This window comes from Myodes glareolus, chromosome 13, assembly GCF_982192425.1.
Source record: "Myodes glareolus chromosome 13, mMyoGla1.1, whole genome shotgun sequence".
Taxonomy (NCBI): Eukaryota; Metazoa; Chordata; class Mammalia; order Rodentia; family Cricetidae; genus Myodes; species Myodes glareolus.
In genome coordinates this window covers 49,487,261-49,511,772 of record NC_142038.1, presented here as the reverse complement: position 1 = coordinate 49,511,772, position 24,512 = coordinate 49,487,261, and the positions used below count along the sequence as shown (strand labels likewise).

Sequence of the window (24,512 nt, the reverse complement as noted above, 5' to 3'; positions counted from 1 at the left end):
GGAAGCATTGGAATAGACATCAAAGATAAAATTTTAAATTAATTCAATTCTAGGTTATTTTTTTAAGTATTTTCAATGTGTTAGACCTAAAATTGTGTATTTGAACTTAAAGTAAGAATTTATTATTTTATTTCGTGTGTGTGTGTGTGTGTGTGTGTGTGTGTGTGTGTGTGTTTGGAAGCCCTCACCTGCCTGTGCACATACATGTGGAAGCCAGAGGAAGTTGTAGCGTATCCTATCTCTGTTACACCCTGAGTCAGGATCTGTCAAAGAATCTGGAGCTAGGCTGTGGGGCAACAAACCCCAGTGATCTGCTCTCTCTGCCCAGCACACAGGGCTGAGGTTACAGGATCCAGTGTGGTCATCAGCTTTCGACATTCCTGCTAGTGTTTAGACTAAGGGCCTTATGCTTGCCCAGCAATCACTGAGCCATCTCCCCAACTCTGGGAATTATATTTTGTGACATGTCTTTTAACAGTGAATAATTTATCTAGTAAAGAGAACATTTTTATTCGGATAATGTCTCTGTGTCACCCTGGCTAGCTTGAAACTCTCCGTGTAGACCTGGCTAATTTCGAACTTGTGGTGGGTTTCCTACCTCCTGAGTGCTAGAATTACAAGTGTGCCCCGCCGTCCCTGGCAAGTAGGGAACCCCCCTTTTTTTTTTCAAAGGCAAATATTTCATCAGTGTATCATCTTCAAAAACGACTGCCAAGGGCAGGACCTCGGCAAGTGCAAGGTCCTGGCTTTGATCCTCAGCACCGGAAAAAATAATATCGAGGAAAATTTGTATGAGGGTTCTTATGTCGAACTGTAACAGATTAGATTACTTCGCTTAAATTTTGTGAAAAGACAGTTTTGTCAATATTTTGTCAAAAACTACAATCCATACTGGCCACCTTAACGTAGCTAGTATTCTAAAACAAGTCCTGGAAGTAAAGGAAGGTGGCCGCTTCTGAGGAATTTCAAAAGCAATTTGCGATAGGTTACCACGCTGAACCTCTGGGTGCCGCTGTCGCCCAGTCAGTGGCCATTCTGACCCAGTGATCTCCGCGGGCTTTCACAAACACATCCGAAAAATGCACGGCCTCCCTGCGCTCTCTTTGAACCTCTTGGTTTTCGTCGCCCTTTCTCCTGCTGTCTGCTTGCAGTCTTCATCGTCAGGATGTTTAATGACTCCGAGTGAGGCGCTGCCTTTTCCTTCCTGGGAGTGACTTCTACTACAGGGAGTGAATTCACGTCTCAACAGCTGCGTGGATAGGAAGTCGTCCACGGGGCAGGCGCACAGAGCGCAGGAAGCGCCGCCTCCCTTCCTGCGGTCTTTGTTCCGCTAGGAGAAATACGCACCAACTGCACTGCGTGATTCGAAAAGAAGACTTGAGTGTTTAACTGCGGGGAATCCAAGGGTGAGTGCCGAGAACTACTCCATCTAACCAAGACAGCAGAGACTAACCTGAGACTGACTGAATCAATGCAGTAGATTCACCAGAGAAATTACGTAAGCCACTCGAATTTGAAAATTAAATCTACCGAAAATCATACAGACAGAACCATCCTGGATGACAACAGCATGCGATATACACCGTTTTTGGAAATTCTGGAGAACATTTTAATAGCAGCGTTTAAAGATTCGGACTCTGAGAATAACTCTACAAATGTGTCACCGTAACATTCGGTGACCATCTCGTCTGACTCCAGAAATGAATGGAGAGCACTACAGCAGCAAATATTGGGAACTGTTACTAAAGAAACCCTGGACCAGAGGAGAAGGACTGCCACTCCTCAGTGACGTTTACACGGCAAGACAGCTGTAGACAAAACAGAGCCTAGAGCCATTGTCAGGCCTGGGGTGTTGACTCACAGCGATGCAGCCGGACCATCCCGCAGAAGAACCCGTCCTCGCCTAGATTGCATTCCGGGTGATCTTCACTGACATCCTTAAGGTAGAGTTCTCCTGTTGTTCCCACACGATCTCACAACTCAGACAGAATAGATCTACTGCCCCCAGATTGCAGCAATGCTTGATTTTGATTTTAAAAAAAGAAAAAGGCAGTAACTGCATGGAATAGAAGATTGGAGGTAGTCTAAAAACCCGTTTTCAAAATCCCAGCCGAAACGGAGGTCAAGAACTACAGAGCAGCGGTAGGTCACTCTCAATCAGGCATCCACAGGTAAGGACTGCTATTAATAACCAAACAGCAGAACTGACACCTGTGTTTAAACGGAGAGGTGAAAAGGGATGATCCCACTGACAGTTCACCTCCAAGAATTACTATGTAATTGTCACCTACTGACAGATGGAATCGTAAATGGGAGCAGACCCTAAAGTACAGTCTTACCATCAGTGCCTTTACAGGGATGAGACATCCCTTTTCTCCAGCACAAGCATTACTCAAACATTTTCACCAACAAAAATGTTCTGCTTGCAGGAAGTGATGGTGCATGCCTGTCACTTCAGCATTCCTGAGGCTGAGCATCAAGGTCGAAAGTCTAAGGCCAGCCTGAACTACAAAGTGAAATGTTATGAAAACAAAAGCAGTCTGCTCTTTTCTCTTTTCTCTTTTTGCGTGCTGAGGTTTGAGCTTGGGACCATTTCTATGCTAGGCAAGTGTTTCATACTGAGCCACATCCTTATCTCTTATTTTTCTTTGAGACAGGGTCTTGCTGTGTAGCACAGCTGGCCTCAAGTTTATAATCCTTCTTCTGTCTCTGCCTCCTGAGTACTGGATTACAGATATGTACTGTTGTGCCTTATCCCAAGGGACTGGAAACACTGAAGCTGCCATTGAATACTTCTGAGCAGAGCTTGCAGTATTTCATAATTCTTGTTGTTCTTCCTGACCTTGCACCAAGAAAGTGCTATTGCCTTCAGTCAGCGAGTGCAGGTTGCAGCAGTATCCCAGCAGACTGCCTTTAAATTCATTCTCAGCATGATAGCCAGGGTTTGACTGGGTCAGCGCCATCCTAGCCTCTCAGTGATGGTGGGTGACTATCACAAAAATACTAGGAGGATGCTTTGCCAAAAACTTCAACTAGGTAAGTCACTACAGTGTGCACTATGGAGCCTGTCTACCCGCTGACAAAAGTGGACACTAACTACAAGCACAAGAGCTGTCCTATATTTCTGACCAGCTAATGTGGTTCTTCAAACTAGGGGCTCATACAGCTAAGTGTGTACAACACTGCTGCGTGTCTCAGAAACAGAATACCATGGCCTATGTGGTGGACAGTCACTACACTGTACCTGGTCCCTGCCATGAGTTCTCAGGAGCTCTGCCAGACCCCCGTGTGTGCAGCATAGCACTGCCAGGCAGATGGAGTTTCAACTTTGGAAGCCTTGTCTTAGGTTCTGTACTCTGGCTTCTCAAAGGGATTCTGGCCATCATCTCGGACCTGTAACATTCTAGCTCCAGCACTAGGAACATCTGTTAACCTGTTCTCTGAAGCGTGGTTTTGGAGTTGCTCCCAACTTCACGGAGACTCACCTGTTACCACAACCTATGCATGGCTTCTCCTATTGTAAAATCCTCAGATTTTAGTTTCTTTATATTCTTTAGTTTCTTCATATTAATTTCAGAAACAGCTTACACCGGGACATTGCCCAGAGTGCCAACAATGAAGCCTTAGATTTTATATTGGAGTCAAATGTATACATGTGACTCTGAGGGTTCTCATTTAGTGCATCAGGCCTTTTTAACTTCCTCCTGCTTGTCTTACTGATTTTCTTTCTTTTCTTTTTTTGACCTTTCAACACAGGGTTTCTCTGTGTAGCTCTGACTGACCTGGAACTCACTCCGTAGACCAAATTGTCTCGAACTCACAGAGATCCACCTGTCTCTGCCTCCCAAGTGCTGGGATTAAAGGTGTGCACCACCACTGCCCAACTTAACTGATTATTTTTATGTGTGCTTGTTTTGTCTGTTTAGTTCACAATTCCTCTTGGAAGAAGTTTACATATCCTAACATGTTCTGAAAAGTCTTTATTTTTTATTAAAGAGTTCCTTCCTTGCAACAATGAAAGAGATGTATTGCATCGCTAAGTTACTACCCTTGAGGTCTATATATTGAGAGTCTGAGAAACTGTATAGTTATCCAAGAACAGAAATTGTCCTTAATTTCTTCCTTTCCTCCCTCATTTTCTGACTCTTTCATGGCTGTATCTGGTTGGCTGCCAGCATCCGTCTCAGGTGTTCCTGAAATGCCGGACTCTAGAGTGCCAACACCATATTCCTGTCAGATAGAAGTAAGTCACTCTTAATTTGAGACATTGTAGTTAGTAACCTTCTTTATCAAGGATAAGTTAAATATTTACAAAGTCTTAGATTTTAATGATAACAATGGAAGATCAACAAAACCTATGGGACTTATAATGTAAGCAGACAATTTTTTCTTTACCTAAGGCAACCAAGAAATAAATTTGTTTAAGTTATAGTGATTGCACAAGAAAATTTATGTTTCATTAGTCATATATTAATGTAAGCACCCAACTTTTTCCTTTTTGCCTTATCTTTATTTTGTTTTTATCTGAAACAGTCTTCTATAGCCCAGGCTGAGTGCAAACCCACTGTGTAAGCCAAGGATGGCTTCAAACTTTCTGCTAAGATTACAGGCATGCACGCCACTCTTGGATTTCTGCATTGCTGTGGATTGAACCTGGGGCTTCGAGCATGCTAGGCAGACTACCAACTAAGCTACACCTCCATCCAAAGCTCAGCCTTTATAAAGTACAATACCTAAGAAATTATAACACTAACATATATTTACAGGAAAATACTTCTCCCCAATGAAAAGATCCCTAGTATATTTAAATATCCAAATAATTCATACTAGTGTTTCACAGAAAATAGCACTTTATTACTGTAATCCCGGTCATGATTTCTGTATGTAGATGTATAAGTGAACTTTAGTCAGTGCACTGATAATTTCCCTTTTTAGTAGAATTAATCACCACAAAACAAACAAAAGAATTGTGATTGTTCTGACCTTGAAATGCGCTTCCTAGCGCAAATATTTCAGAGTTCAGCAGAGCACCATGGAGTGTCATGATGCTGTCATATGTGGGTCAGGACTCAGAATATTATAAAATGACTGGAAATACATGTATATGTATGCATCTGTAATTTATAAAATATATACTGGTTTATTCGTGTGGTTTTAAATGATTTACTATGGTCTTCATCATAACTGGAACAAAAGCAGTGACCTCAGAGGAATACTCTTACCGTTAGACTGCACCATTGACTTTGGAAGGAATAATTCCCATTATCCTCTCAGCCGCTACTGTGGGCGGTCTAATGATTCCAAGGACTTTAAATTATCCCTTCTCGGATCTTCACACCTCTCCTAATTGTTTTGTCATCTGTTCCGAATCATTTCTCCTTGTGCCGTCACCTCTCTCCCATTGCATTTTCAGGGTGTTCTGTTTAAATTGGTTTGAAAACAATAACCATTTTCCCATTTTATGTTTTTTGAACAAAGTAATAAGCAACTTTCCATATCTGCCAGCATTTCACTTAGCCAACAAACATATCTTTCACTGAAAATGTAATCCCTTAGTAGTTCAGAATATGTGAAAGTCAGCAAAAGTTTGCCCTTACTAGAGCTGATCTGAAGGCCAAGGCGATGCTCAGGATAAAGCAGACTGGTTCTCAGAACAACCTACCACCAGAGCGCTCTCAGCAGAAGGAGCAGTGTTAGCTGGATGTTCTTTTCTGTAACAAACCAAGTCTATAGAAACTGGCATGAAGTTGGGAAGTTACTTCTCCTTATCCTCAGATCGTTCCTGCTTTTCTTCAAGCTAAGATCCAACTCATTCATCGCAATTGTCAGTTTGTTGGCTGCATCTTCGGCTTTGTTCACCATTCTAAGTATTCCAGCTCTACTCCAAGCTCCAAAGGGCTCCAACTTTCCAAGAGCTCTCTCCGCCACGATCCAGTAGCAGAGCAGGGATGTCTTACTGACCTTAGAAGGCATTTCTCAGAAACTGCTTTCCTCTTCAAACTCAGTGGATAACATACCTGCTTTGCCTACTTTGACCTTGGACTTGCACCAGTGTTCCATTATTCTCTTCGTTGTGAAAGGACAAGATGCTGAGCTCCGTGGCTGCTGCGAAGGACCACCAGCCAGCCTGAAATAAGCCGAGGTGGGCTCCCTCACCACTGTAGCTGCCACACCATCTCCAAACAATGAATAAAAGGAAAGTGACATCCTCATCACCCTAGTTAAAAGATATTGCTGTTGACTAAAGCCTCCTTCTCTTGGAGAATACAATACATGACTGTAGGACAACTATTATCCCTACAGTCTCCCTGAAAATAAAAATGTGGCTTTTTCATCTATAAAGAATAATATCACAACTTCTCTATCTTTTGAGTTTGAAGTAAAAATTATATAGTCATGCAGTATGTTTAATGAGATTCCAAGACCCTGATTTTATTCTATTCAAAATTTATTACCTTTGGGGGAATTTTAAATCTTTCTTAATGTAGCTGCTTCAGAAAAGAAGGAGAATGAGGATATGGTTTAACGTGGTCTTCAAAATCCCAGGGTTCTGAAAATATTCAAAGCCAAGTGGAAGGAAAATGGAGTGGTCCAGATTCTGAAACTCTACTCTGAAATCTGAAAGTCGACTTTTCCCTCTCTAATGTTTTCTTCATCCTCCAAACCTCTCTTTGTGGCCTGAGAAATTATCAAGTAGTCAAGCTATATAACAGAATAAATGGAAGACTGATTTTCTCCTCTTGGAGTGAGAGAGATATTTTAATTTTTCAGTAGCACATGGGGAAAACAGATAATTTGGACTACCGGTTCTTCAACACAATACAAATTGACAATATAGCTATAAGGAAATGAACATTGCTTCTTCTTTACATATAATACATACATACATGTGCACATACATACTGCATACATACGTACTATTGTAAAAAAAAAATTACTATTTCCCTGGCAGTAAACCAGGACTTAAGATACCTGATTACTTCGCAAGAAGTGCAGTAACTTGTTAGGACTCTGGGCGCCGCTGTTCACCAACCTGGGAGATACATGCTCTATACTACCCGCCCAATTTAAAAAAAAAAAAGAGGAAAAAAAAAACAAAACGTTTGACTCTCAGACTCTCCATCATGCCAGACTGAAAATGTCTGCCTGCAACTGCCCAGCATATTTCTGGACATCTCTCTGTTATAATTATTTTCATTATTAAGATAAAGAAGATCCTGGAAAAGCAGGAAAACAATACCCTTGATAGCAAATTGAGAGAAAAGTAGGAAGCCAGAGAGCAATGGCGATTCCAGAGAAGCTAACCGGTTGGAGCCGGCTGATGCTGCTGTGCCTTTCTCTGGAGCTACTACTGGAAGCCAGGGCTGGAAACATCCGCTACTCGGTGCCGGAAGAAACAGACAAAGGCTCCTTCGTGGGCAGCATCGCCAAGGACCTGGGGCTCCAGCCGGGTGAGCTGGCGCAGCGGGGGATCCGCATCGTCTCCAGAGGTAGGTCGCAGCTTTTCTCCCTGAACCCGCGAAGCGGCAGCTTGGTCACCGCGGGCAGGATAGACCGGGAGGAGCTGTGCGCCCAGAGCGCGCCCTGTCTCGTGAGCTTTAACATCCTCGTGGAGGATGAAATGAAGCTTTTCCCTATCGAAGTAGAGATAAATGATATTAACGACAACACCCCCCAATTCCAGTTAGAAGAGCTGGAATTAAAAATGAGTGAAATAACGACTCCGGGTACTAGGATCCCTCTGCCTCTTGGGCAAGACCTTGATGTGGGTATAAACTCACTTCAGAGCTACCAGCTAAGCGCCAACCCTCACTTCTTCCTGGATGTGCAACAGGGACCTGAAGGAGCACAACAGCCAGAGATGGTGCTCCAGAGCCCTCTAGACAGAGAAAAGGATGCTAGCCACTACCTTGTTCTCACTGCCTCTGATGGGGGTACCCCAGCACACTCGGGGACGCTGCAGATCCGCGTTCAGGTGGTAGATGTGAACGACAACCCACCATCATTCACTCAGGCAGAGTACCACGTGAGTGTCCCAGAAAACATCCCACTAGGTACCCCCGCTGCTCAAGGTGAATGCTACTGACCCGGACGAGGGCGCTAATGGCCAAGTAACATACTCCTTTCACAATGTAGACCACAGTGTGGTCCGGAAGTTTCAGTTGGATTCTTACACAGGAGAAATAAGGAATAAAGAACCACTAGATTTTGAAGAATACAAAGTTTATCCAATGGAAATTCAAGCCCAGGATGGTGCTGGACTCATGGCTAGAGCTAAGGTGCTAGTCACTGTTTTGGACGTTAACGATAATGCCCCAGAAGTTGGAATCACCTCTGTCACTACCGAAGTACCAGAAAACTTTCCTCCTGGGACCATAGTTGCTCTTATCAGTGTGCATGATCAAGACGCTGGTAACAATGGTCATGCCACATGTTCCATTCCTGGAAACCTACCCTTTAAACTGGAGAAGTTAGTTGACAATTATTACCGCTTGGTAACAGAAAGAACACTGGACAGAGAGCATAGCTCTGGGCACAACATCACAATAACAGCAACGGATCAGGGAACTCCACCCCTATCTACCCAAGCTCATATCTCACTGCTAGTGACGGATATCAATGACAACCCTCCAGTTTTTGAACAGGACTCCTACTCTGTCTACATTCCTGAAAATAACCCCAGAGGGGCTTCCATCTTCTCAGTGAAGGCCCAGGATGCTGACCACAATGAGAACGCACTAGTGACTTACTCCCTAGTGGAAGACACTATTCAGGGAGTGCCTTTGTCTTCGTACTTCTCCATCAACTCTGACACTGGCGTTGTCTATGCATTGCAGTCCTTTGACTACGAGCAGTTTCGGGATTTGCAGCTAAGAGTGATGGCTCGGGATAGTGGGAGCCCGCAACTCACCAGCAATGTGTCTCTGATCCTGTTCTTGATAGATCAAAATGACAATGCCCCAGAGATCCTGTACCCTGCCCTCCCCACAGATGGGTCCACTGGTGTGGAGCTAGCACCCCGATCTGCCGAGCCCGGTTACCTGGTGACCAAGGTAGTGGCAGTGGACAAAGACTCAGGACAGAACGCTTGGCTGTCCTACCGCCTGCTCAAAGCCAGCGAGCCAGGGCTCTTCTCAGTGGGGCTGCACACAGGCGAGGTACGCACTGCCCGGGCCCTGCTGGACAGAGATGCTCTGAAGCAGAGCCTGGTGGTGTCTGTGCAGGACCACGGCCAGCCCCCTCTGTCCACCACAGTCATATTTACCATAGCAGTGGCTGACAGCATTCCTGAACTCCTGGCTGACCTGGGAAGCATTGGAACAGCTGCCGATCCCCAGGATTCAGATCTCACACTCTACCTGGTGGTGGCAGTGGCTGTAGTCTCCTGCATCTTCCTAGCCTTTGTCATCGTGCTCCTGATGCTCAAGCTACGACACTGGCACTCCTCGCGCTTGCTCCAGACTTCAGCAAACGGATTGACTGACATTCCTACCTCCAACTTTGTGGGTGTTGACGGGGTACAGGCATTTCTACAGACCTATTCCCATGAGATCTCACTCACCGCTGACTCTTGCAAGAGCCATCTGATCTTCCCACAGCCCAACTATGCAGACACGCTTATCAGCCAAGAGAGCTGTGGGAAAGGGGAATTTCTGTCGGCACCCCAGTCTCTGCTTGAAGATAAAGAGGAAATACTTTCTCAGGTAAACTTGTAATGACCTTAATAGCTATATCAATGAAACTATTTCATGTCTGTGCATATTTGCTTTTCCTGTTTTCTATAAATGGTATATTCCATTATACTCCAGCAGTGGTTGGGTGTGTTTATTTTTGTTTCATGCCACTGGAAATTAAACCTAAGGGCTCATGCTAGGTGAGTGCTACTCTTTTGAGACAAGTTCTCCATAAGATACCTGGGCTGGCCTTGAACCCACTTTTTTTTTTACTTTCAATTTAATGTTTTATTTGAACTCACTTTGTAGCCCAGCATGGTTTTAAATTATAATCCTCCTGCCTCAGACCACTGGAATGCTGATTTCTCAGGCATATAGCAACGACGCAGGTGACCTACCCTTTTAGATTTCCATAGGCATGCCAGGGATGTTCTGGGTGGTGAGGATAAAGAGTGTATGGTGAGGCCTGTCGCCTTTGGGATAGAGAACTGCATCAGAAACAGATTTGTCTTCTGTTTATCACTTACATCTGGCTAAATCATTTTATTGTCTGAGTTGACTATCCACTTATTCAGAACTGATAGTAGTGAGAATCATCAAAAGTCATAATTTTACTTGTGTTAATATAAAATGATAATAATCTATGCAATCTGATGTGGTTGCTAAACATCTTAATTCTATAACCTCTCACTGAGAGATTTTATGTGTGCTTAAATCTTTAAATAACTTATGAAATAGACAGAAATTTTATCATGCAACTTATAAAACAGTTTTAAAGCTTCTTTCATGTGTGTGTGTGTGTGTGGTGAAAATGACAAAATTAAGACATATTTCATATTCATCTATATTAATACTTCATAAGAAGTGTATTATGAAGTTCTGAGGTGGTGGCATGTGCCTTTAATCTCAGCACTCAAGAGACAGAGGCAGGCAGTTCTCTGTGAGTTCGAGGCTATCCTGGTGTACATAATGCATTACAGGCCAACAAGGGTTACATAGTGAGGCCCTGTATCAAAAAAAGGAAGTGTGTTGTGGCATGGTAAAGTCTTATTATATCTACTCTGTTCTATCAAATTGAACAGACACATAAACTATAAAATAGTAAAGCATTAAAATAGTAAAATAAAAATATCTAGATGGACAAAAGGTAGACCAAGAAATCATGAATTGATCTAAAGCTATTTAAATAGCGATTGAAGGCCAACAGTGTAAAATCAACAAAACTACTTCATTCTTGACAAGTGGCCTAGGGTTGGCTTATTGATTGAAACCAGTGTAAGCAATGAAAACCATCAGGTGCGTGAAATCTTCCCTGCCCATGCCTGTGCTCGGGCTTTGTTGCAAGCTGAAGACAAGGGAGAGGGACATAGATGCAGTGAGCAGTAAGTCGGCTCATGGAAGACCTAGTTATTGCCTGGAATCTGAGCAGTATTTTTAAATTGGCTCTCGCTGTACTCATCAGTTGGACTGAAACTTGTTGTGTAGCTCAGGCTGACCTCTAACTTGTGATTTTCTTGTCTTTTCTGAGGGCTGGGACTGCTGATGTGAACCACTACTTTATATGATTGATAAATTTCAGAACCAGTAGAAGATAGGCGTGGTGACACATGCTTATAATCCTAGTACTTAAGAAACTGAGGCAAGAGGGGGCATCCTTAGCCACATATCCAGTGTGAAGCTATTCTGGGCTACACGAGACCTTGTGTCAAGGGGGGCCTTAAGAGAGAAAAACAATAAGAAAGTAGAGTAGGTAAGAACAATTTTTAAAGAAATTCTTCTACTTAAAATAAATATATAAGCCAAAATTTCAAAATATGTTGTCTTCCTATAACTTATGATTATTACAAATGATAAATTTTCTGTCATCACATTGTCATTTTTAAGTAATCTGTTTCTTCTCTGGCAACTTTTAAGGGAATTTCATTCTTGCTGTATGTTTTCTGGATTTTTATTTTCTCCTTGAGTACAAAATTATATTCAAATAATAAATTATTTCATCTCTGCATTTTCTTAGCTCTTAAAATTTAAAGACAGATTAATGAATTGGTTGGTTTTTAAAATCCATATTCTGCTGACAAGATAGGTTCTTAAATTTATACTAAAATATTGAAGTTAAATATTCATGTGCACACATGCACAAAAGAAAACAGGTATTGTAGACCGTTAATACAGAACCAAAGTCGTGGTTACGGCAACAAGCATGAGTTGTATTGTTTTGAGAAATTAATGTAGGAAATAATTGGTCATGATTATAAAAAAGAAAGCATTCAAATGGGTAGAAAATTATTAACTCCCATCACCTAAAAACACAACTTTGAAAATAATACCCGATTTTAGTATAATTCCAAAGAAAGCAAAGATCAAACAAAAAGAAAGGCTCAAGAGGGTCTCAATTGCCTGTGGCCTCAGTTTCAGTGGATCTGATGCCCTCTTCTGGCCTCCACAGGCTTTCTCCCTACACGTATAACAACAGTTAAAAATATAAAAATAAAATAAAATAAATAGAAGTGTACAGAATTAATTACAATAACCTACCTACTCACTGAAATCCACATAAAACTCTAATAATAGAATTGGGGGGAGGAGAAATGAAATATTCCACCCTAAAATTCACATGGAATCTCAAGGGACCCCTTCAAACAGACAATCTTGAAAAGAAAGTTGGAAGTCTCATATGCATTAGTTTCAAAAAACTTACTATGAAGAATCCATAAGAAACCACAAATCGAGAAAGGAAGAATAACAGATGGAAAGAAAGCAAAAGGGGGGAGGGGATTGGACAAGTTAATTATTAACTAATAAGTAGTAAGCTTACAATAGAGAAAACTACAAATAACTAGAAAATTTCTAGAATGTTACAGTGATTAAAGTTAACAAAAGCAATACTGGGACAAAGACACCATGTGGCTCCCACAAAAAGGCACTAAGGAGATAACGTCATTCTCACGTCTTCCCATCAGAACTGCACAATCTGAACCTAAGGAGAAGGAATCTAACACACCCAACAAGGGAGAACGTTTCATAGTAGAACTGGCTACATCTTCAAGTCCAGAGTCATGACATGTCAAGGCCTGGTGAAGTGCTCCAATTCTACCAACTGCAGAAACTTTGTGAGATATGGATCCTAGGCCTGAAAAATATTTTATTTTGCTATAAAAAGACATTGTAGCGGGCTGGAGAGATGGCTCAGAGGTTAAGAGCACTAGCTATTCTTCTAGATGTCATGAGTTCAATTCCTAGCAACCATGTGGTGCCTTCCAGGTACCTATAATGAGATCTAGTGCCCTCTTCTGGCATACAGGCATGCAGAACACTGTATACATAATTAATAAATAAATCTTTTTTTAAAAAAAGACATTGTAGCAACTAACAAATTATTACGAAGAGCTATAGGCTAAATAATGAATCTTCATCAATGCCAAGTTGATTTTTATGGTTTGGTACTGAAGAAATCCAGAAAAAGTAAAGGGACATTATATCTGCAACTTACATGGAACCCATGAGGGCATGAAATTAAAGTGTTAACTTTTGGGGTAATATAGGCACAGAATACAATGAACTTTATATGTAAAGTATATAAGTCCGACAACATGAACCTACATCTACATCACAAGTTGAAAGTATTTGGAAAACTTAACATAGTTCCTAATCATGTTCATCAATTATTAACATTATCTTAGACAGCATGTATAATTGTGAGATGACCAACTACCCAGAAGAATGTACACAGATCATTTGCAAATTCTACATCATTTTATGCAAGGGACTCCAGCACCGTGAGATACAGAACCAAGCCCCCTCAGCTACCAAGGGACTGACTATATATGAGATTTATTTGTACTGTTTTTTTGCAACCTTTCTGTAATTCTGAAATTGTTCAAAATAAAAAGTCTAAACATTGATCTTATTTAAATACAATAGGTGTTAAAATTAAATAAAGCCTACTGTTATGTACACAGAGTTTGGTTATATTACTTTCTGTAGTGGTCTATAAGCTTGAAATATTTCAAAGTGTAATTTTAAATAAATGCATTATGCATAAATATGTTTGCATCGGTAAGCCAAACAGGAGTAAGAAGACATCCATGGCATCATCCAGGGAAGACTAAATACAGAAAGGGAAAGAGGACTTAACAGTCTCAAACAACTTTGAATGACAGATTCTTAATGTAAAGTACACTTTCTGCCTGGGCTTTTTTCAATATGGAAACCTTCCACATCCATGATGTTCCTGACTGTATCCAGCTCTGATCATTAGTTCTGAGTTTCTTTGGTACTCCAGCCTCGTTCTTGATCCATTATACCTGTCAGGATTCAAACGAAGTAGCATTCTGGAAAGGTCGATTTTGACTCACAAACATAAGTTGAATCCCCTTCCTCTGCATGTCCCCAGGGGTCAGTGCTTCTCACAACATCCGGCATCGATACTCTTTAATAAGATCGTCTTTACTTTCCTCATCTTCCCCACCTAAAAGTTTCTGAGACCTGGTTTCCAACTAAGAGTCAATCAAACCTTGTATCAGGCACATGTGCTGCTAAGTGTCTGACGATGTCTGATGATCAACAATTTAAATATCAAGTGTTGGCGTTAAATGCTAAGCAACAAAGCACAAAAATTCAGAACACTTACCTTATAAGAAAATGTAGCCAATGTTGACCTTTTTGTCTGAGCATAGATAAGAAAAGGTTTGGGAGTTAGTGTCATGCAACAAGGCCAACAGCACTTGGCTTAAGCCTTAAACATTCTGCAATACTTTCATAGCAGCCATTCTCAGGTTACGTATATTTACACTATTCTTACGAGTTCTGAAAAAGTCCCTACCTGTAAATGCTTACTTCTACTGTAAATAATACTGCATCTTAGTTAGTGTAAGAGTCATTCTTGAGAGTAACTTAAAAGTCAGTTTAAGTTACTTTCCTGTTCAGGAAAACATGAAATGGGTTTGCCTGCGCGAGTGCAGAAACTGGCTAGGCCTCTGGGCGTCGCTGTTGACCACCTAAGGAGTAAAAGACAATCAACCAATCCCACTAAAGGGCTGGTATAACACAAAGGACTGGCGGTTTGTCAGCAGCTTCCGGTCAGAGAAGATGCAAGGAAATTCAAAGCAGTCGCCCGTTAGTTCTCTTTCCTCGGTGACCTGGGACCGGTGAATACTGGTCGTCTCAGACCCTGAAGGGGTAAGGACTGGACTCACTCACCGTGCTGGAAGCGGGTTCGGAGGAAACTCGGCTGCAGAAGGGCAATGGCGACGCTGCAGAAGCTGCCCCGGTACAGAATGCTGGTCCTGCTGTGCGCCCTTTGGGCCGCCCTGTGGGAGGCCAGAGCTGGACAGATCCGCTACTCTGTGCCCGAGGAGCTGGACAAAGGTTCCTTCGTGGGCAGCATCGCCAAGGACTTGGGACTGGAGCCTCAAGCTCTGGCAGAACGAGGGGTCCGCATCGTCTCCAGAGGTAGGTCGCAGCTCTTTGCTCTGAACCCGAGAAGCGGCAGCTTGGTCACCGCAGGCAGAATAGACCGGGAAGAGCTGTGCGCCCAGAGCACACCCTGTCTGATGAACTTTAACCTACTACTGGAAGATAAATTGACTATTTATTCAGTAGAGGTGGAGGTAACAGATGTTAATGACAATGCTCCTCGCTTTGGAGTAGAGGAGCCGGAACTAAAAATCAGCGAAATGACTACACCAGGATTCAGGATTCCTCTTAAGAGTGCGCATGATGCGGACGTGGGAGAGAACACCCTCCAGAAGTATGAACTCAACTCAAATGACCACTTCTCTCTAGATGTACGAACTGGGGCCGATGGGAACAAATACCCAGAGCTGGTGCTGGAGCGTGCCTTGGACCGCGAGGAAGAGGCAGTTCACCATCTTGTTCTAGTAGCCTCCGACGGGGGAAATCCAGTGAGATCCGGCACCTGCCGCATCCGCGTAAAGGTCCTGGACGCGAACGATAATGCTCCTGCTTTTACACAGCCCGAGTACCGTGTGAGCGTTCCTGAGAATATGCCTACAGGCACCCGGATACTCACAGTGACAGCCACTGACCCCGATGAGGGATACAATGCTCAAGTGACTTATTTTCAGGAGCAAACCCCTGGAGAAACTGCAGATGTATTTGAGCTAACGTCAACATCTGGAGATATAACAATCACCAAAAGTCTGGATTACGAGAAAGCTAAATTCCATGAGATCGATATTGAAGCTCAGGATGGCCCAGGCCTTCTGACCAGGACGAAGGTCGTTGTCACCGTTCTAGATGTCAACGACAATGCCCCGGAATTTGACATAACATCTGCCACTGCCTCTGTTCCTGAAGACTCTCCTCCGGGGACCGTAATTGCACTTTTCAATGTACACGATAGGGACTCCGGGCAGAATGCTGTTGTCACGTGCTCGCTTCCTGAGATGCTGCCTTTCAAGTTGGAACGGTCAGTGGACAATTACTACCGACTGGTTACAACCAGAGCTCTTGACAGGGAGCAGTTCTCCTTTTACAACATCACCCTAAGTGCGAGGGATGGAGGGAACCCATCTCTGTCCACAGACGCCCACCTTTTACTGCAGGTGGCAGATATCAATGACAACCCACCCTCCTTTTCCCGGGGGTCCTACTCCGCCTACATTGCTGAAAACAACCCCAGAGGCACCTCCATCTTCTCAGTGCTGGCCTATGACCCCGACAGTAATGACAATGCCCACGTAACCTACTCCTTAGCTGAAGATACCTTTCAAGGGGCGCCCCTGTCCTCCTACATCTCCATCAACTCTGACACTGGAGTCCTCTATGCTCTCCGCTCCTTTGACTATGAGCAGTTCCAAGACTTGCAGCTGCAGGTGATAGCGGTGGACAGTGGGACCCCTCCCCTGAGCAGCAGTGTGTCGTTGAGCCTGTTCTTGGTGGACCAGAATGACAACATGCCTGAGATCCTGTACCCTGCCCTCCCCACAGACGGGTCCACTGGTGTGGAGCTAGCACCCCGCTCTGCAGAGCCTGGATACCTGGTGACCAAGGTGGTGGCGGTGGACAGAGACTCAGGACAGAACGCCTGGCTGTCCTACCGCCTGCTCAAGGCCAGCGAGCCAGGGCTCTTCTCAGTGGGGCTGCACACAGGCGAGGTACGCACTGCCCGGGCCCTGCTGGACAGAGATGCTCTGAAGCAGAGCCTGGTGGTGTCTGTGCAGGACCACGGCCAGCCCCCTCTCTCGGCCACGGTCACACTCACCATAGCAATAGCTGACAACATCCCAGAGGTCCTGGCTGACCTGGGCAGCATCAGGACCCCTGCCAACTCTGATGATTCAGAACTTACCCTCTACCTGGTGGTGGCAGTGGCTGTGGTCTCCTGCGTCTTCCTGGCCTTTGTCATTGCGCTGCTGGCACTGAGGCTGCGGCGCTGGCATATGTCTCGCATGTTCCAGGCTTCAAGAGATGGGTTAGGGGGCATCCCTGCCTCACAGTTTGTGGGAGTGGACGGGGTTCGTGCTTTCCTACAGACCTATTCCCATGAAGTCTCACTCACGGCAGACTCGGGGAAAAGCCATATCATCTTCCCTCAACCAAACTACGCAGACACTCTCATCAGCCAGGAGAGCTGTGGGAAAACTGACTTCCTTTCAGCACCCCAGTCTCTACTTGATGACAAAAGAGAAGAAACCCCTCAGGTAACTTTTTCTTAAATATGCTCATGTTATTTTGCTAAATTTACCTATTTATTTAGTTGCCCCGGGTGTTTATATATGTGTGTGTTTTAGTCCCGTTTTTCCTTGAAGGTGTACTGAAGTTTAAGTGAATCCAGGTGAACTATTACTAGGTAGCTTTGAGTGTCCGTGGGCTGTACTGGAAGTTAAAATCATTGTGGGATGAATGGAAATCATGGATTAATGTTTGATGGTGACATTTGAATCATCAAAGGAATACTGTTAGCAACTGGACTGGTTTCTTAGCTTTCCCATCCATGGGACAATCATTTCATGTGCATGAACCAGTGATTCTTTAAAAAAAAAAAAAAAAAAAAACCAGAAGGGTCGCAGCTGGTGATCAGTGGTGCTTTACCTGCCTAGCATGCACTGGGCCTTGAGATAGGTTCCCGGCACTGCAATGTATGCATTATATAATGTGTGTATGCAATGCATACATTGGATTTCTATTAACTGAAGACTCTTCCTCCTTTAAATGTAAGGCTTGCTTTATAGTTGAATCTGTGTATGAATTATAAAACACCTGGGTTGATGATTCTTTCTCTTTTTTGTTTGTTTTGTTTTTTGGGACAGGATTTTGCTGTGTAGTTTTGGAGCACTCCTGGAACTAGCTCTTGTAGACCAGGCTGGCCTTGAACTCACAGAGATTTGCCTGCCTCTGCCTCCCGAGTGCTGAAATTAAAGGTGTGCGCCACAACTGCCCAGTGATTCTCACTCTTGATCTTAATATTTCTTCTCCAGATTTTCAGAGAAGTTACCTATTTTCCTTAGTTTGCATACCCGTATCTGTTTAAATGAAGAAATTTTATCTGGACATGGTGACACACATCTTTAGCCCCTTGTACTCGGGAGGCAGAGACAGGCAGATTTCTGTGAGTTCTAAGCAAACCTCATCTACATAGCAAGCTCCAAGAGAGCCAAGATTACAAAGTGAGACCCTGTCTCAAAGATTAAAAAAAGAAATATGCATTTTTTTTCAGTGTTAGGAATCAAACCCATGGCCTTGTATACTATAGGTGGGCACTCTCACAGTGAGCTACATCTCAAACCCATACATGTTTGTGCATAAGTGGTGTATATTGAAACAGAAACCTCATTTTGCACGTGCTTTGCCACTGAGTCACGCCTCCATCCCTAGGACATACATTCCTTACAGAGTTTCATGTCATGGTGTCTCTGCTTAACTGCAAACAACAGTCTCTGGAGGTAGCTCCATGCTCCTTGGGAGCTTACCCGATAGCACACTGGTAAAGTAGCAGTAACAGGTTTCTCTTCACTGAAACTTCATTTTTCTCAGATCTGGAAATCATACTGACTTTCTGTCCTGAAAAGTAATTTTTATCCTTGGTATACACAGAGACGATAGAAGGGACTCAGAGACCATATCATACAATTGCTGTTTTCTCCAAGTTTCCTTTTTCATCAGAAGCCGAAAATGTTCCCATTTATAAACACTTGGTTTTTCTTTTCCGTTCCTCCTGTGTTGGTTTTAGTGTGTTGATCATATACTTAGTAACAGTGGATATACCAATACTAAGAATCAGTTTGTGTTCATCGGGAAATAACCGTGCACTAATTGAAACTTGTATTAGGTAGATTCACATCTCCTATGGTGCTTGGGTCCTTATTACATCTAAGAGTATCTGCTAGAATATTTAGGGCAATGTATTCCATGTGTTTGTTAGTACCGCATAAGTATCTATGAGATAAACTCAGAATTCACTTTGGAACAGAGTGTCACAATATTTTTACATGTAAGTATATAATGAAGTATAAACAGAAGAAAATTAAAAACAGGATTCCTTTTGAGGCAGTAACCCCTAAGAATAAATACCTTATGGATACATCTACAATGCATCATGATTGAAATGACATTTTTTGTTTTATTTCTACTTGTTATGTTTTATTTTGAGACAAGACCTTACTGTGTAACCCTGACTGGCCTGTAACTCTCTATGTAGACCAGGCTGACCTCAAACTCACAGAGATCCACCCACCCCTGCCTCTCTAATGCTCCCTCTCTTAAAAACATGCACCACCATGCCTATCTTTGTTTCTATCTCTGTGCTACAAGAAGAAAATATGTAAAAGAGAGGGTTCTGGGGGTAACACAGCTTATCTTTACCATCGCCACCTGCAGTTTTTAAAAAGATGTCCTCATACACCGCCGCACCGGGGCAAGGTGAATGTCTCCAGTAGCCCGAGGTCTGTGGTTTCCCCTGGTTTACTCTTCTCACACTCTTCTCAGTAAGGCCTTCGCTGAGCTCCACAGCCGTCCTCCTCGGCCACTCCCCCTGTGGTCGTTATCTCAGGGCACTGTCAGCCCCAAGTGATTTTTCAGCCACATAAACTCTGTGACAGAACTGGTGATCTATATATTCCACGTTAAATCTTTTTTTTAAAAAGCACATTGTCTGGCACCCAACCGTGTGTCTTTTTAAAGAATCAGTTAAGTGAAAAGTATTAAAACTAGTATGTCGGGATATCAAAGACCAACTTCAAAAATTATAATCCATAAATATGGCTGATGTTTCTGTCTAAATATTAAACTGAACCTTTGGGAAACGATAATTCTGCTTGAAGCAATATTAGTGGAGTTAAGGTTAGAGTACTGCATCTCAAAGAAAAGTAACTTGGAGCCACACAATTTAACAAATATCTCTTCAGTTATGTGAAATCAGTACTAGTTCCCTTTGCCTCCAACTAAAAGGACTGAAGCGAGGAGCAAAGGGTTACTTGGGTTTACCTAGGAGTGTGCAGTGACCGATTAGGCCTCTGGGTGTCGCTGTTGACCATGCAAGAAGAAAAGGCGCCGCTGAAGCACAGTCCACCATTTCCCTGCTGCAAAGAAACGCCAAGAACAGCCTGAGAAGACAGAAGCGGCTACCAAGCTCACACCACAGCATCAGTCAGCTCTGTGGTGTGTGAATTAAGTCCATGAAAGATTTAGTTCCTTGAGGGTGTAAGGCTGGGACCCATCGTGGGAATTCAGAGGGAAAAGAGCAAGAAAGGAAATGATCCGCCTGGGACTAGGAACCGCCGGAGCCTTGGCTTTGCTGTGCGCGCTCCTGGGGCCGCTGTGTGCGACTGGCTTCAGGCAGATCCGCTACTCGGTGCCCGAGGAGCTGGACAAAGGCTCCTTCGTGGGCAATATCTCCAAGGACCTAGGACTGGAGCCTCGCGAGCTGGCGGAGCGGGGGGTCCGCATCGTCTCCAGAGGTAGGTCGCAGCTTTTCTCTCTGAACCCGCGAAGCGGCAGCTTGGTCACCGCGGGCAGGATAGACCGGGAGGAGCTGTGCGCCCAGAGCGCGCCCTGTCTCTTAAGCTTTAACATCCTTGTGGAGGATAAGCTGAAAATATTTGAGGTAGAAGTCGATATAAGCGATATTAATGATAATGCGCCTAGTTTTCCAACAGAGGAATTGGAAATAAAAATTGGTGAATTAACAGATCCTGGAACTCGATTTCCACTTAAAACTGCATTTGACCCAGATGTGGGCATGAACTCCCTGCAGAACTATAAGCTCAACCCCAGTGACTACTTCTCCTTAGCTGTGAACAGTGTCACCGATGGCGTCAAGTACCCAGAGCTAGTGCTGGAGCGAGCCTTGGATCGTGAGGAAAAGGCAGTTCATCAGCTTGATCTCGTTGCCTCTGATGGTGGAGACCCTGTTCACACCGGCAAGTTGTGCATTAAGGTGATAGTCGTGGATGCCAATGACAACCCGCCCGTGTTTACTAAGCCAGAGTACCATGTCAGTGTTCTGGAAAGTGTGCCAGTGGGCACCCGGCTGATCAAAGTGAATGCCACTGATCCTGATGAAGGATTCAATGCCCAAGTCTCCTATATTTTGGATAAAATGCCTGGAAAAATTGCTCAGGTTTTCCATCTCGATTCGGTGACAGGAGATATATCGATATTAAAAAGTCTCGATTATGAGGATGCTGTATTCTATGAAATCAAAATTGAAGCACAAGATGGACCAGGTCTTTTTTCAAGAGCCAAGGTTCTCGTCACGGTTCTGGATGTGAATGACAATGCCCCAGAAGTGTCAGCCACTTCCCTCACAGGCTCAGTCCCAGAAGAAGCCCCTGCTGGAAGAGAAATTGCTCTTATCAATGTACATGACCGAGATTCTGGCCAGAATGGACAAGTCACGGTCTTTGTCCTAGGCAATCTGCCCTTTACTCTAGAAAAATCAATAGACCAATACTACCGCTTAGTGACAGCCAAATCTCTGGATCGTGAGCAGGTGTCTCAATATAATATCAGTCTACGAGCCACCGATGGGGGGAAACCACCACTGTCCACAGAAACTCATATCATTCTGCTTGTGTCGGACATCAACGACAACCCTCCTACCTTCACCCATGCCTCCTATTCAGCTTATATTCCAGAAAATAATCCTAGGGGAGCCTCCATCTTCTCCGTTACGGCACAGGACCCAGACACTGACAAGAATGCACAAATTACTTATTCATTGGCTGAGAACACACTTCAGGGGGCGCCACTTTCAACCTACATCTCTATCAACTCCAATACTGGTGTCCTGTATGCTCTTTGCTCCTTTGATTATGAGCAGTTTAGAGACCTGCAGTTGCTGGTGACAGCTAGTGACAGTGGGAACCCTCCACTCAGTAGCAACATGACACTGAGCCTATTTGTACTGGACCAGAATGACAACATGCCTGAGATCCTTTATCCTGCTCTCCCAATTGATGGTTCCACTGGTGTTGAATTGGCACCCCGCTCTGCAGATCCTGGATACCTGGTGACTAAGGTGGTAGCAGTAGACAAAGACTCGGGGCAGAACGCCTGGCTGTCCTACCGCCTGCTCAAGGCCAGCGAGCCAGGGCTCTTCTCAGTGGGGCTGCACACAGGTGAGGTACGCACTGCCCGGGCCCTGCTGGACAGAGATGCTCTGAAGCAGAGCCTGGTGGTGTCTGTGCAGGACCACGGCCAGCCCCCTCTCTCGGCCACTGTCACACTCACCATAGCAATAGCTGACAGCATCCCAGAGGTCCTGGGGGACCTGGAAAGCATTCACACCCCGACTAATCCCAAAGATTCAGACCTCACACTCTACCTGGTGGTGGCAGTAGCTGTGGTCTCCTGCATCTTCCTGGCCTTTGTCATTGTGTTGCTGGCGCTCAGGCTACGACGCTGGCATTCATCACGCCTGCTACAAGCTTCAGGAAATGGATTGGCTGGCATACCAGCCTCTCACTTTGTGGGTCTGGATGGGGTGCAGGCTTTCCTGCAGACCTATTCCCAGGAAGTTTCTCTTACCACAGGCTCTAGGAAGAGTCACCTGATTTTCCCCCAACCCAACTATGCAGACACACTCATCAGCCAGGAGAGCTGTGGGAAAAGCGAGCCTCTTATAACATCTCAAGATTTACTTGAAACAAAAGACGACCCCAACCTGCTTGAGGTGAGTTTACTCCTTTGAGTGTTATGAACATTTATTGCCAGTGTGGTTCTTATAAAACCTTAAAACAACAATGTAATTATGCATTCTGTTTTCTCTAACTGTGTCCCACGTGGCCATGAGAATACTATACTTCCTGGCCTTGTTATAGCTGAGTGGGCCTGGGTAGTAGTTCTGGTCAGTATGTTGTGAGTATTGGCAGTAATGTGGCACTTCCAGAGGTAACTCTGTCATTATGAGGATTCCAGTTCTCTCTCTTACCCTTTGAAGTTCCTTCAACCTATGTCCTTGAGTGACTGTAATGAGAGAAGAGCCTTGTAGGTGACTCAAAGTGGTGCACACACCTGTGAGAAATGGGCCTTTCACAATTTCATTCTCCCTGTTCAATTGCTGGGGTAAAACCCAGGGTCTTGGTACATGCCAATCACCTGCTGGATCACTGAGCTGGACCTCAGCTGCCCTTTCACATATTAACCCTTGTGATTTGGACTGGGTGACTCCTGCCCACCAACCCATCCTGACTGACACAAGTGGGGAGAAAGAATAAATGTGAAGTATTTTATGCTTCCATAAGATTTTGTCAGAATTTTTCCAAGTCAGACCACAGTCTTTACATCATTTGTTTGTTTTGTTTTGTTCTGTTTCATTTTGTTTTGTTTTGTTTGAGACAGGTTTTCTCTATGTAACAGTTCTGGCTGTCCTGGAAATGCTTTGTAGACCAGGCTGACTTCGAACTCACAGAAATTCTCCTGCCTCTGCCTCCCCAGGGCTGGGAGGCATGTGCCACCACATGCCGGTCTTCATATCTTAAGGACATGAAAATCATAGGATAAGAAGTGAAGGAGACAGCTATAGCAGTATGTTTATGGAGGTGAGATTACGCAAGCCTAGAGTTCAAGACCAACTTGGGCAAAAGAGCAAGAACTATCTCAAAAGGAAAAGTAGATATTAGTCAGATCACTAAACCCTTGTGCCTAAAATGTGTGTGTGTGTGTGTTGATTTCATCTTTTTTGTCTGAAGGTGGAAAGTTCACTCACCTAAACCATATGAATCAGGAACTGGTATTTATCACCCTTTAAGATTTTTTTTAAAAACCTGGGATGTAGCTGTATCACTCCTGGATATTTACCGAAAGGACTGTAAGTCAACATATCAGAAATATTTGCACATCAATGTTAATTGCAGAACTGTTCACGATGACTAAGTAACCTAGATATCTATCAATAGAGGATTGAATAAAGAAAATGTGGGGTGTGTGTGTGTGTGTGTGTGTGTGTATAGTGGAATTTTTCAGTCATAAAGAAAAATGAAGCTTTGTTATTTGCAGAAAACTGAACGCAACTGTAGATAGTTAAGTTGTATTAGTTAATATTAAGCAAGTTAAGTCAATCTCAGAAAGACAAATGCTATGACTTCTCTCATTTGTGGACACTAAGTTTTATATAGATACATAAAATGGTGTGTGTGTGCGCATGTGTGTGCGTGTGTGTGAGAGAGAGAGAGAGTGTGTGTGTGTGTGCGCGCGCGTGTGTGTGCGCATGTGTGTTATGCAAATAAAAGTGAGACTGATAGGGAAGCGGGACTAACAGGAGAGAAAGGGAGAGAAACGGGAGGAAATGGTGGATAGAGGGGCATATGCCCAATGTACAATATATATTTGTATAAAAATATCCTATGAAATCCAGTTTCATATACAATGAATATA

General features: G+C 43.8%; 2 protein-coding genes across 3 annotated transcripts in view; both read left to right on the top strand.

The window, feature by feature from the left end:
• Window positions 1-1,070: 1,070 nt before the first annotated feature.
• Window positions 1,071-13,644, top strand: LOC148120007 (protocadherin gamma-A1-like). The gene is given in 3 exon segments (XM_048419587.3): window positions 1,071-8,059; window positions 8,061-9,704; window positions 12,635-13,644. Coding segments are annotated over 3 exon segments (2,436 nt in total). The 5' UTR covers window positions 1,071-7,282; the 3' UTR covers window positions 12,650-13,644.
• A 1,086-nt stretch (window positions 13,645-14,730) lies between these two features.
• Window positions 14,731-24,512, top strand: part of LOC125390519 (protocadherin gamma-C4) — a 182,652-nt gene continuing 172,870 nt past the window's right edge. Inside the window, exon 1 of one of the 2 annotated variants that reach the window (XM_087896098.1) lies at window positions 14,731-17,338. In XM_087896098.1, the coding sequence (XP_087752224.1) occupies window positions 14,918-17,338 (2,421 nt within the window). In that variant the 5' untranslated portion in view covers window positions 14,731-14,917. Of the gene's footprint in view, window positions 17,339-20,209; window positions 22,810-24,512 lie in introns of those variants that run through there. The other variant, XM_085699957.2, reaches the window with a different exon arrangement.